The 15298-nt window shown below is 38.5% G+C and overlaps 1 protein-coding gene across 1 annotated transcript in view; it reads left to right on the forward strand.

The window, feature by feature from the left end:
• The window catches only part of LOC307049657 (uncharacterized protein), a 31927-nt gene extending 17887 nt beyond the window's left edge, over positions 1 to 14040 (forward strand). The window contains exons 8-10 of the mRNA XM_079699186.1: positions 10869 to 11423; positions 12289 to 12491; positions 13268 to 14040. Coding sequence (XP_079555312.1) covers positions 10869 to 11423; positions 12289 to 12491; positions 13268 to 13858 — 1349 coding nt within the window. The 3' untranslated portion in view covers positions 13859 to 14040. The remainder of the gene's footprint in view (positions 1 to 10868; positions 11424 to 12288; positions 12492 to 13267) is intronic.
• Positions 14041 to 15298: the final 1258 nt, after the last annotated feature.

A 15298-nucleotide genomic window follows, 5' to 3' on the forward strand; every position in this document is an offset into this window, starting at 1 on the left:
AACATGAGACTTTGTGACAGAGAAGGGGAGGAAAAGAAGACTTCTGATTTGCATTTTAAGTTCTTTCCTATGCTTATACTTATTACAATGTGGAAATTACTTCAGAAAAAATTAAAAATTTCAATTTATACAACAGCTGTTTCTAAATAACTTGGATTAAAAAGGAGCTAGGGCTTCCCTGGTGGCGCAGTGGTTGAGAGTCCGCCTGCTGATGCAAGGGACACGGGTTCGTGCCCCAGCCCGGGAAGATCCCATATGCCGCGGAGCGGCTAGGCCTGTGAGCCATGGCAGCTGAGCCTGCGTGTCCTGAGCCTGTGCTCCGCAACGGGAGAGGCCACAACACTGAGAGGCCCGTGTACGCCAAAAAAAAAAAAAAAAAAAAAAAAGGAGCTAAAGGAAGCTAAAAACTATCTTTAAATTATGATGAAACAACAAATGAAAATACAGCTAACCCTTGAATATCAAGAGTTTGAACTGCATGGGTCCATTTATACATGGAATTTTTCAATAAACCCACTCTTGGTTGAATCTGTGGATGCAGAATCACAAAGATGGAAAGCCATAACGTTATACTCAGATTTTTGACTGCATGGGGGGGGTTGGTACCTCTAAACCCTGAGGTGTTCAAGGGTCAACAGTACTGCATATAAAACCATCACACATGTAGCCATATTGGTGTTCAGAAGAAAAGTATAGCCCTAAATAAACTTACTAGTATATAACAAAAACAAAACAGAAGAACTAATCATTCAACTCAATAAATTTTTAAAAATGTAACCTCATCAATGAAAGAAAGAAGGCACTGATAAAAAATAAAAGCAGACACTAAAGACATAGAAACAGGAAGCAACAATAATATGAAAAATGAAAAGGGTGATCAGAGTTAAAGTACAATCAGCCCTCCAAATACATGAGTTCTGCATCTGTGGATTCAATCAACTGCAGGTCAAAACTATTCAGGAAAAAAAATTCCAGAAAGTTCCCAAAAGCTAAACTTGAATTTGCCATGTGCAGGAAACTACTTACATAGCTTTCACATTGTATTTACAACTATTTGTATTATATTAAGTATTATAAATAATCTAGAGATGATTTAAACTATATGGGAGAATATTCATAGGTTATATGCAAATACTATTCCATTTTATATAAGGGCTTGAGCATCTGCAGATTTGGGTATCCTTGGGGGTCCTGAAACCAACTGGATACTGAGGGACAAGTGTATTCTATGGTCTTTGTCATATTTGAGAGAAAGATAAAGATAATAACTGTCCACTCTGTTAACATTTCAAGAGTAGTCATTAAAATAACAGTTACCTTTTCAAAAATTCAAAAGTAACTACTAAGAGAAAAGAATGTTTAATTTACAAATGAATAGAAGAGAACCCAATAAAAAAAAGAAAACCTCATCAAATCCAGAAGAGGGCAAGAAAGAAATACAAAAGAAGCATAGAGAAAGTACACAATAAAATGGTAGAAATATCTGAATATATCAGTAATCACAATAATTATCTATGGATCAAACTTCCCTGTTAACATAAGTGGATTGTGAGACAGGATTTTTTTAAAAACTAGCTGTGGCCATTACTTGGAGATACACCAACTACTTAAAAATATATTTTTACAAATTAAAAAGGGAAAACAGAAAAGGCACATCAGGCAAATACTAACAAAAAATAAACCTTGTGTTGCTGTATTAACATCAGTCCAAATGAGCTCAAAGCGAACAAGTATTATTATAGGTAAAGGAGACCATGATGATTTTTTAAAAGTTCAATTCACCAAAAAGATATAGCAACTCTAAACTTGTTGCACTTAATAAGATCACTTCAAAATATAAAGGATAAAAGTATTTGAAGAAAATACAGGAAATTTATCTTCTAAACCTGAGAGCATTTATGTTTGGGTTTTCTCAAAAGCAGATCCTAAAACTACAAAACATTGCTGAATAAAAATAATGAAGACCTAAGAAATGGAAAGACATCCCATTTCATGGATCAAAAGACTTAATATTAAGTCTGAGTTAACTTAGTCTATGTTAAGATGGCAGTACTCCCTATTATGGGCTGAATTGTGGCTCCCCAAAATTCATATGTTGAAGTTCAAATCCCTAGTACCACAGAATGTGACTGTATTTGAAAATAAGGCCTTTAAAGAGGTAATTAAGGTAAATGAGGTCATATGTGTGGGCCATAGTCCAATATGACTGGTGTCCTTATAATAAGAGGAGATGAGGATACAAATATGTATGTGAGAAGACACCATATGCAGATACAAGGAGAAGATGGTCATCCATTAGCCAAGGAGAGAGTCCTGGAACAGACTCTTCCCTCATGGAAAAAAGAAACTGCTGACACCTCGATCTTGATTTCTAGCCTCCAAAATTGTGAGAAAATAAATTTCTGTTGTTACAGCCACCCTATCTGTGGCTGGCAGACCTGGCAAACTAAAATGCTCTGCAAATTGATCTACAGATTCAATGCAATCTCCATCAAAATTCCAGGTGGCTTCTTTGCATAAACTGATAAGTTGCTCTTAAAATTCCTATGGCAACTCAAGAAACCCATAATCTTGACAAAAAGGAATAAAACTGGAAGACTCACAATTCTCAATTTTAAAACTTACTAGAAAGCAAATGTAATTAAAAGAATGTGATACATACATAAGGACAGACAAAAAGATCAATGGAATAGAAATGAGATTCCAGAAATAAATTCTTACATTTACAGTCAGTTGATTTTTGACAAGAAAATTCAAGGGAGAAAGAATGGTCTTTTCAACAAATTGTGTTGACACAACAGGATATCCATATGTAAAGAATGAATTTCAATCCTACCTCACAGCAAACACAAAAATTAACTCAAAATGGATCAAAGACATAAATGTAAGAGCTAAAACTACAGAATTCTTAGAAGAAAATATAGAAGTGAATCTCTGTAACCTTGGATTAGATGATGGTTTGACATCAAGGTATAAGCAACAAAAGAAAAAATAAATGAATTGGACATCAAAATTGAAAACCTTTATGCATCAAAGGATACCATTAAAAAATTGAAAAGACAGCTCACAGAATGGTAAGAAATATTTCCAAATCACATATATGTTAGTGACTTGTATCTAGAATATATAAAGAACTTTTAAAATTCAGTACTAAAAAGCAGCAAGGGAAAAGCAACTAGTAACGTACAAGAGAACTCCCATAAAAATGTCAGCTGACCTTTCAGCAGAAATATGCAGACCAGAAGGGAGCAGCATGATATATTTAAAATGATGAAAGGAAAAAACCTACAATCAAGAACACCCAGCAAGGCCATCACTCAGATTTGAAGGAGAAATAAAGAGTTTTTAAGACAAGAAAAAACTATAAAAGTTCAGGACCACTAAACTACTTTAGAAAATAATGTTAAAAAAAACTTCTCTAAGTAGAAAAGAATAGGCCACAACTAGAAATGTTAAAAGTATGAAAGAAAAAATGTCATTTGTAAAGGCACAGTAAAGGTACAAGTTCAACCACTAATAAAGCAAGGTTAAAAGACAAAGTAGTCAAATCACCTAATATATCCACGGTAAGTAGTTAAGATACACACAAAACAAAAGGATATAAAATATGATGTCACAAACAGTGAACAGTGGGGTGAGGTGGGGAGAGTAAAAATGCAGAGTGGTTAAAATGTGTCTGAAATTAAGAGATCAGAAACTTAAAATAATCACATATATACGTAGATTTCTATAAGTAAACCTCCTGGCCCACACAAACAAAATTCTATAAGAGATACACACACACACAAAAGAAAGGAATCTAAACATAACACTAAATATAGTCATCAAATCACAAGGAAAGAGAGAAAGAAGAAACAAAAAACAACTACAAAAACCAACCAGAATACAATTAACAAAATGGCAGTTAAGTACACACCTATCAATAATTACTTTAAAGGTAAATGGACTAAATGCTCCAATCAGAATACATAGAGTGGCTGAATGGGTAAAAAACAAGGATACAAAGGATTATACAAGATAACTACAATTATATGCCAATAAAATCCTAGGATTTTATTGGCATATAATCCTAGGAAATACAATCTCCCAAGGCTGAATCAGGAAGAAATAGAATATATAAACAGACTGATTACCAATAATGAAATAGAGTCAGTAATAAAAATTTTACCAAATAGTAAACAAAAGTTAACACCTATCATTCTCAAACTATTCCAAAAAATTGAAAAGTTCAAAGTAAAGGTTTCCAAACACATTCTACAGGCCAGTATCACCCTGTTAAAACCAGACAAAGACACCACCAAAAAAAAGAAAATGAAAGCCACTATGGCTGATGAACATAGATGTAAATATCCCAAACAAAATATTAGCAGGCTGAAGTCAATGATACATTAAAAAGATCATACACCACAATCAAGTGGGATTTATCCTAGGGACACAAGGACAGGTCAGTATCAACAAATCAATCAATGGGATATCCCACATTAATAAACTGAAATAAAAATGACATGATCATCTCAGTATATGCAGGAAAACCTTTTCTCTCAACATCCGTTTATGATAAAAACTCTCAACAATGTAGGTATAGAGGGAACATACCTCAGCATAACAAAAACCATATATGACAAGCTGCAGCTAATGCTGCATCATACTCATGTATGATGCAACATCATACTCATGTACAATGCAACATCATACTCATGTATAACGTAACATCATACTCAATGTTCAAAAGCCGAAAGCTTTTCTTCTAAGATCAGGATACAAGACAAGGATGCCCACTCTTTCCACTTTTATTCAACACAGTATTGGAATTCCTAGTTACAGCAATCAGACAAGAAAAAGAAATAAAACGCATCCAAACTGGAAAGAAAGAAGTAAAACTCACTGTTTGCAGATGACATGATACTATATACAGAAAACTGTAAAGACGCCACCAAAAAAACTATTAGAACTTATAATTAAATTCAGTAAAAAAGTTTCAGGATACAAAATAATTTGGGGATTGACATGTACACACTGCCATATTTAAAATAGATAACCAGGACTTCCGTGGTGTCACAGTGGTTAAGAATCCACCTGCCAATGCAGGGGACACGGGTTCAAGCCCTGGTCAGGGAAGATCCCACATGCCACGGAGCAACTAAGCCCTTGCGCCACAACTACCGAGCCTGCGCTCTACAGCCCACGAGCCACAACTACTGAGCCCGCGTGCCACAACTACTGAAGCCCGTGGCCTACTGTCTGTGCTCCAAAACAAGAGAAGCCACCGCAAGGAGAAGCCCATGCACCGCAACAAAGAGCAGCCCCTGCTAACCGCAACTAGAGAAAGCCCACGTGCAGCAATGAAGACCCAACGCAGCTAAAAATAAATAAATAAATAGATAGACAGATAGATAGATAACCAACAAGGACCTACTGTATAGCACAGGGAACTCTGCTCAATATTCTTTAACAACCTAAATGGGAAAACAATTTGAAAAAGAATAGATATATGTATATGTATAACTGAATCACTTTGCTGTACACCTGAAACTAACACAACATTGTTGATCAACTATACTCCAATATGAAATAAAAATTAAAAAATTAATATACAGAAATCTGTTGCTGGGCTTCCCTGGTGGCGCAGTGGTTGAGAATCCACCTGCCAATGCAGAGAACACGCGTTCGATCCCTGGTCTGGGAAGACCCCACATGCTGCGGAGCAACTAAGCCCGTGCACCACAACTACTGAGCCTGTGAGCCACAACTACTGAGCCCGCGTGCTGCACACTGCAACAAAGAGTAGCTCCCGCTCACCGCAACTAGAGAAAGCCCGTGTGCAGCAATGAAGACCCAACACAGCCAAAAATAAATAAATTAATTTTTAAAAAAAGGAATCTGTTGCTTTTCTATACACTAACAACAAACTATCAGAAAGAGAAATGTAAAAACAATCCCAGTTACAACTGCATCAAAAAAGAATAAAATACATGGTAATAAATTTAATCAAGGACATGAAAGACCTATACTCTGAAAACCATAAGACATTGAGGAAATAAATTGAAAATGATAAAAGTAAATACAAATACATACAGTGCTCATGGATGGGAAGAATTAATATCTTTATTTTTTAAAATTTTTATTGGAGTACAGTTGATTTACCAATGTTGTGTTAGTTTCAGGTACATTTTAAAAATAATTAATATCCTTAAAATGTCCATACTACCCAAAACAATCTACAGATTCACTGCAATCTATCAAAATATCAATGGCATTTTTCACAAAACTAAAACAAATAATCCTAAACTTTTTATGGAAATACAAAAGACCCTAAATAGCCAAAGCAATGTTGAACAAGTAGAACAAAGGTGGAGGTATCATGCTACCTGATTTTAAACTAAACTACAAAGCTACAATCATAAAAACAGCATGGTACTGGCATAAAAATGCACACATAGATCAATGAAACAGAAGAGAAAGCCCAGGAATAAACTCATGCTTATGTGGTCAATTTACCTATGACAGAGGATGCAAGAATATACAGTGGGAAAAGGCAATCTATTCAATAAATGGTACTGGAAAAACTGGTCAGCTACCTGCAGAAGAATCAAACTGGACTACTTTCTCACACCATATACAATAATAAACTCAAAATGGACTAAAGACTTAAACATAAGACCTGAAACCATAAAACTCCTGGAAGAAAACATAGACAGTATGCTCTTTGTCATTGCCTTTGTCATCAACAAAATGAAAAGGCACCCTATTGAATGGGAGAAGATATTTGCACACAATATATCTGATAAGGGGTTAACAGCCAAAATAGACAAAGAACTCATACAATGCAACATGACAAAAACAAACAGCCTGATTAAAAAAAAATGGGCAGAGGACTTGCATAGACATTTTTCCAAAGAAGACATACAGATACCCACCGGGCACATAAAAAAGATGCTCAACATCACTAGCCATCAGGGAAATGAAAATCAAACTCACAATGAGATATCACCTCACACTTGCAGAATGGCTGTTATCAAAAAGACAACAAATAACAAGTGCTGGCTTGAATGTAGAGAAAGTGAATACTCATGTACCATTGGTGGGAATATAAGTTAGTGCAGCTGCTCTGGAAAACAGTATGGAGGTTCCTCACAAATAAAAGCAGAACACCCATATGATCCAGCAATTCCACTTCTGGGTGTTTTCCAAAGAAAACAAAAACACTAATTCAAAAAGATATATGCACCCCAATATTCATTGTAGCAGGATTTATAATAAACAAGATATGGAAGCAACCTAAGTGCCCATGAATAGATGAATGGATAAAGAAGATGTGATATATGCAGTATATATGTATATGTATACACACACACACATACACACATATTACTGAGCCATAAAAAAGATTGAAATCTTGCTACTTACAATACATGGATGGACCTAGAGGGTATTTTACTAAGTGAAATATATCAGACAGAGAAAGACAAATACCATATGATTTCACTTATATGTGGAATCTAAAAAACAAAACAAAACAAGACAGAAACAGACTCACAGATACAGAGAAGAAACAGGTGGTTGCCAAGGGAGAGGAGGTAGGTGGTTCAGTGAAAGAGGCAAGGGACATTAAGGTACACACTTCCATTACAAAATACTTGAGTCACAGGGATGAAATGTACAGCATGGGGAATACAGTCAATAATATTGTAATAACTTTGTATGGTGAGAGATGATAACTAGACCTATGTACATTTTGTAATGTACAGAAATACTGAGTGCCTACGTTGTGCACCTGGCACTGACATAATGTTGTAGGTCAATTATTCTTCAATGTTTAAAAAATGGGCAAAAGATATGGATACCTCACCAAAGAAGATATATGGATGACAAGCATATGAAAAGATGCTCAACATCATATGTCATTACAGAACTGCAAAGTAAAATTAACAATGAGATACGACTACATACCTATTAAAATGACTGAACTCTAAAATACTGATAAAATTAAATGTTGGAGAGAATATGGAGCAAGAGTAACTCTCATTTGTTGCTGGTGAAAATGCAAAATGGTACAGACACTTTGGAAGACAGTTACCTATTTCTAACAAAGCTAAACATAGCCTCAGCATATGATCCAACAATCACTCTATTGTATAATACATCCATACAATAGAATGTTACTCAGCAAAAAAAGAAATGACATATCAGGCTTCAGAAAAACATGCAAGAGGCTTAGGTGCATATTGCTAAGTGAAAGAAGCTAATATGAAAATGCTACATACTGTATGACTCCAACTATATGATGTTCTGGCAAAACTACACCTAAAAATATCAATGGTCACCTGCGGATGGGAGGAGGGGACGAACAGGTGAAGCACACAGAATTTTTAGGTCAATAAAATTATTCTGTATGATACTGTAGTGATGAATACATGACATTATGCACTTGTCAATTTTTACAGGCATACCTCCGAGATATTGCAGGTTTGGTTTCAGACCACTACAATAAAGCAAATCACACAAATTTTTAGGCTTCCCAGTGCATATAAAAGCTATGTCTACACTGTACTGTAGTCTATTAAATGTGCAATAACATTATGTCTTAAAAAAACAATGTATATATCTTAATTAAAAAATAATGCTTAGGGGTAAGACAGGAATAAAGACACAGACCTACTAGAGCGTGGACCTGAGGATATGGGGAGGAGGAAGGGTAAGCTGTGACAAAGTGAGAGAGTGGCATGGACATATATACACTACCAAACATAAAATAGATAGCTAGTGGGAAGCAGCCACATAGCACAGGGAGATCAGCTTGGTGCTTTGTGACCACCTAGAGGGGTGGGATAGGGAGGTGGGAGGGAGATGCAAAGAGGAAAGAGATATGGGAACATATGTATATGTATAACTGATTCACTTTGTTATGAAGCAGAAACTAACACACCATTGTAAAGCAATTATACTCCAATAAAGATGTTAAAATAATAATAATAATAATGCTGTTGAGAAAATAACGTTGATAGACTTGCTGGATGTAGGGTTGCCACAATCCTTCAATTTGTAAAATACTCAATATCTGCAAAGAGCAATAAAAGGAGGTATGCCTATATAACCTAACTTAGACTTCGGTTAATAATAATGTATCAATATTGGTCCATCCACTGTAACAAATATGCCACGCTAACACAAAATATTAATAATAGGGAAAATTGTGTGGGAAGGGAAAGTGGGGATATGGGAATTCTCTATGCTTTCTGTTGAATTTTACTGTAAAGTTGAAACTTTTTCAAAAATAATGCCTATTAGTATTTTAAAAATCAAAATTTATCTTAAACAAGTGGTTGAAGTAGGAAAATAATACAAAGTATATAACTTTTTTATTTAAAAAAGCAAACAAACAACAACAAAAAGAATAGTACCGTAGCATGTTCACACTCCCATATATGTACGTACTTTAAACATTCAGAATCAAAATCTAGTTGGATGCACTCATCTTTGGGGGAAAGCAGCAAATGAACAGAGAAGACTCTATCATTCACACTGTAAACGTTTCAGTATTGCTTACATCTGCTTTAGAAAATATGTTTTTTCCTTTAAAAAGAATTTAAAAAGCAGGATCCAAACCTATGGCAAATATCTCATGAGAAACAAAACACTGCATGGGCTCAATCTCTGCCTCTACGAAATCAAACATGACATTTTGCTTCCCAATATTCTTCTAAGACTTTCACATACACTATCACCTTTTATCTCCATATAGGACACTTCCATCACGTTACGCACAAGAACTCTTAAACCCCAAAAGATATAAACTTACTTAAGACTTCAGAACTAGTCAGTGCTGAACTCAGAGGTAGAATTCTAATATATTTCACTGCAATGCTGCTGCTCACTGTTGAGTTCCACATTTGGAGTTAAGTCATGGTTCTGACAGTTATTAGAGGCTAATCCTCAGCATCTTAACATTTTCCAAGCCTCAGTTTCCTCCTTTCCAATATTTGAAAAACACTCCCAGTGTTTTATAAACTTGTTAAATTTTGTATGTACAACAGGTGGGACATTGCTAAAGAGTAGCCATTACTATACTACATATAAAATGCTGGGCATCCCTGAACATTATACCTATATTGCTTCTAACGTGACATTCAAAAGCTGGACATTTAGTACCTACTAAGGCCGAACATTCTTATTCTCTATAATACAGCAATTCCACTCCTAGGTATTCACTCCACTGAAACGCACATACATGTCCATCAAAATGGACACATGTTCACTGAATGCTCAGAGCACTATTCCTAAGAGTCCTAAACTCAGAACTACCAACTGTCCACAGGCAATAAAATCGTCAAATACATTTACGATCACAAAATGAAATACTATTTCGCAGTGATAATGAACAAACTACACCCAACAAAACGATGAATCTCACAAACGTAATGAACGTTGAGCGAAAGCAGACACTAAAAAAGGCACACTGAAGGATTCATCACCATAAAAGGCAGAGTTGGGAAAAACTAGCCCGTTTTGTTGGACTCGGATAGAGCACCTTGGGGAAGGGAAAGTGACTGGAGCAGAAATGAGGGTGACTTCTGGAGAAGTGATGATGTTTCTGGATCCTTGTGCTTGGTTACCCCAAGTATGTTCGGGTTGTGAAATTCATTAAAATACACACATAGAATTTACGCACTTTTTGTGTGTGTATAACTCATTAAAAGTTAGAAAAAAAAAAAAAGGTTGTCCTTTTCCATGGAGAGGCTGGAATTCTTGGTATTCTGCCTAAAGTCATTCAGCTCTGGTTTCACCACGAATCCATACCCAACAAGTTTCACTCCCACGAGGGAGAGGTTTGAGAAGAGGCGTATACGCGGGCGGGTTGGGCGCTACAGCCGGACAGCAGGACATCCCGGTACGCCCCGCCCTGGGCCTAGAGAACGACCGGGCACTTTTACCTCAGACTAGTCGCGACCGCAGCCGTGCGCCTGGGATGGCGGTGACAGTGACGCTGGAGCCGGCGGGCCGCTGCCGCTGGGACGAGCCGGTGCGCATCGCCGTGCGCGGCCTGGCCCCGGGGCAGCCGGTCACGCTGCGCGCGTCCCTGCGCGACGAGAAGGACGCGCTCTTCCGAGCCCACGCGCGCTACTGCGCCGACGCCAACGGCCAGCTGGACCTCGAGCGCGCGCCCGCGCTGGGCGGCAGCTTCGCGGGGCTCGAGCCCATGGGGCTTCTCTGGGCTCTGGAGCCCGAGAAGCCTTTTTGGCGGTTTCTGAAGCGGGACGTGCAGACGCCCTTCGCCGTGGAGCTGGAGGTGCTCGATGGCCACGACCCTGACGCCCAGCGGCTACTGGGCAGCGCGGTGCACGAGCGCGACTTCCTGGCGCCCGGGGTGCGGCGCGAGCCCGTGCGCGCGGGCCGGGTGCGCGCCACGCTCTTCCTGCCGCCGGGTAAGGCTGGGGTGCTGGGACCTCGACAGCATGTTCCCTGGGCTGCCTTGGTTTCTGACACCAACTCCCAGGGAGTTTGGCTTGGGAGCAGGGTCAGAGAAGCGGATGTTGACTAAATCAGAAACCTGACAGCCACATTGGAGGCTTTTGATATGTTCCGCACTGTGCTACGCGTTTTGCTTGCATTAATTCATTTAATCTCTATACTATCCCAATGAGGTGGATACTGTTATTATGCAGATAAAAAAAAAGACTGGATGGGATCGGTAGGTTCACTTTGCTATTAATAACTACGCTACAGATCTCTACAGGCATCAGCTGATCGCTTTTACACTAAATGATGACGGTCAAGGAATCTATTGCCACGTCTCCCTTCTGTAGTGTCCTGGGTACACTGGGCCCCTTACCCACTTTTTCATGTTCCTCTCTACCACAGATCACTTTTCAGACTTCACTGCCTTCCTCACCTGAAGCCTTGCCTGGTATTTCTTTTTCTTTCCTCTAAGTAGACATCTGAACCAAAAATAACGAATGGCAAGGGTTGGTGCAACACAATATAAAGCTTTGTTTTGATTATTAACTCTGTGTCCAGTCCTGTAACAGAACACTGCAATTCAACACTGTCTAAAAGGTGAAATTCCTCCTTCAATGATGCAGTCATTAGACTTTGTTACCCTCCCTTACAACTAAAGATTCTTAGAACCTTGGAGATAACTTGGAACTTGTATCCCTTGTCCATAATGACTCAGGAAGCCGTTTTCTTTGATTCACGGGAACCCACTAAATACTTCAGAAAGCTCTCTAAAAGGAAAGCAATTTCTTTAAATTATATAATACCTTCTCTTTATAATATTACCTTCTCTAGGACCAGGACCTTTCCCAGGGATCATTGACATCTTTGGTGTTGGAGGAGCCCTGTTGGAATATCGGGCCAGCCTTCTGGCTGGCCATGGCTTTGCCACATTGGCTCTAGCTTATTGTGACTTTGAAGATCTTCCCAAGAAATTCGACACCATACACCTGGACTACTTTGAAGAAGCCCTGTGCTACATGCTTCAACACACCCAGGTTCTCCTAATGTCCTTTATCATTCTCTCTAGAACTACCTCCAGAGAGGGTGTCACTTTGCACTCACCTGTGCCAGGTGCATTGATGCTGCTCTATTCTTCTTTCACAGAGATTTCTTCTACTCCCCTTTCTCTGTCAGATGGATTAATGTTGCAGAATTCACTGGAAAATTCATGTGATGTTTTATTTTAGGGAATTATGTAGTAATATTAAAATTTCTTTTGCAAGTGGAGTTTCTAAATTTTTAGCTTTGCATGCTTTTTAATCTTTATTTTTCTGATAGCAGAGTATGTTCTCAGATTTTGATCAAAACTTGTCCACCCATTTCATAAGCTTAGAACCACTCAGTTGGACTCTGAAGTTTTACTTTGTTTCTATAAAGTTAATCATTTGTCAGTATATATTTAGATGGGGTCTGACGAAAGAGTCGCTTCTTGGAACAGAATTTGGTTCCACACAGATGCCCAGGAACATTGATGCTTTAATTCAACATGAATGGAGCTCTGAAATTGACAGGCTCCAATGACTCAGCATTCTCTAGTGGATGACTCTCTGGAAGTTTGCAGCCAATTCCCAAATTTGCCAGTGAGTTTAAGATTTGTTTGCCGTGTGTCCAGCAAGATCTCTACATGGGAAGAAACTCTGTCAGCTGAGGTTGAGTCTCTTGTGGCCAATTCACAAATTAAAGCTAGCAGCATCTCTAGTTGCATTTAGAAAAACATTTTTCTGTTGGGTAGGTTCTTGACTTTTGACTCTTGTCCCTTCTTTTCTTACAGGTAAAGGGCCCTGGCATTGGACTTCTGGGCATTTCTTTAGGGGCTGATATTTGTCTCTCCATGGCCTCATTTTTGAAGAACATCTCAGCCACAGTTTCCATCAATGGATCTGGCTTCAATGGAAACAAAGCCATATACTACAAGGAGAATAGCATTCCACCACTGGGCCATGACCTAAGGAGAATGAAGGTAGCTTTTTCAGGCCTCCTGGACATTGTGGATATAAGGAATGATATTGTAGGGGGATGTGAGAACCCCTGCATGATTCCAATAGAGAAGGCCCAGGGGCCCATCCTCTTCATTGTTGGTCAGGATGACCATAACTGGAGGAGTGAGTTATACGCCCAGATAGCCTCTGAACGGTTACAGGCCCATGGAAAGGAAAAACCCCAGATCGTCTCTTACCCTGGGACTGGGCATTACATTGAGCCTCCTTACTTTCCCATGTGCCCAGCTTCCCTACACAAATTACTGGACAAACCTGTGATCTGGGGTGGGGAGCCCAGGGCTCATTCTAAGGCCCAGGTAGATGCTTGGAAGCAAATTCTAACCTTCTTCACCAAACACCTTGGAGCTTGCCCCAAATTGTAATGCCCCAAATTGTAATTGGTCTGTTATTGACAGGAGAGATTCAAGGTCAGATTTTAGTGTTTAATAATCTTATGTGAATCACTTGTCCCCTGGATAACATTAAATTCATGTCATTGGTATTAATGCTATATTTTAGGTAACTTTTTTGAGATTAATTTTGTCATTAATTTTTCTAATGTAACACATGCCTATTGTAGAAGATTCAACTAGAAGTATACAATACTAAATAGTAAAAAGTATCAACACTATTAAAATTTGTGTTTTCATCTAGATTTTTTAACTTAACACTTTGAGGCACAGATGAAATTTAAAGCTGAACAAATACTGGGCTACTTTTTCCATCACTGGGAGAGAATGGCCATTCAGTGTTTGCTACTGGTTCAGCTACTGGTAGCAGGATAGAATTTTCATTGGCTAAAATATACAGAGAGGTGTTGACAGAAGGAAAGCCAGACTGACCCTTTCTCATGGAGATTAGAGAAGAATCCTCTGAGAGGAGTTACAGTAAGACGGGGAGCATCTGGCTCTGGATGGTTAAGTCAAAACTCTGTTCCAAAGGTGACTGACTATGAGCTATTTTCCTTTTTGCTTACTGGCTCTAAGAACAGACTTTGGAAAATCATACTGTGACATTCTTAGAGGTATCATCATCCCTTTCTCTGACATCAAGGCTACAAAGTATTGTGTAAGTGTATTTGAAGAGATAATGGCTGAGAATTTTCTAAAGCTGACAAAGACATCAGCCACATATTCCAACAGCACTATGTCTTAGTCAGCTCAGGCTTCTATAACAAAATACCGTAGATGGGGTGGCTTAAACAACAGACATTTATTTCTCACAGTTCTGGAGGCTGGGAAGTCCAAGATCAACGTTCTGGCAGATTCAGTTCCTGGTGGCGCCTCTTCCTGGCTTATAGACGGCTGTCTTCTTCCTGAGTCCTTACCTGGCAGGGAGAGAGAGGGAGCTCCAGTTTCTCTTCCTCATTTCATAAGGACACTAATCCCATCATGGGGGCTTCACTCTCATGACCTCATTTAAACCTAACAACCTCCCAAAGGTTCTACCTTCAAATACCATCACATTGGGGTTTCGGATTTCAACATATGAGTTTTGAGGGGACACATTCAGTTCATAACAACCATAAACCTCAAGCAAGTTAACCATATTTAACACATCACAGAAAAATTGTTTGTGGCAGTTTTATAACATAGAATTTATAACATAAATTCTTTGACATTTCTGCCACCAAGAGGTGGGAGATCTATGTCCCCTCCCCTCAAATCTGGATGGGTTTCTGACTGCCTCAGTTAGTAGAGTACAGCAGAATCGATGCTTTATGATTTCAGAAGGTAGGTCGTAAAGGCCATGAAGGTGATCCCACCTTGTTTGCTGGGAACACCTACTCTTGGAGCCCTGAGCCACCCTAAGAAGTTTTACAA

The sequence above is a fragment of the Hyperoodon ampullatus genome (assembly GCF_949752795.1).
Source record: "Hyperoodon ampullatus genome assembly, chromosome: 3".
Classification (NCBI taxonomy): domain Eukaryota; kingdom Metazoa; phylum Chordata; class Mammalia; order Artiodactyla; family Ziphiidae; genus Hyperoodon; species Hyperoodon ampullatus.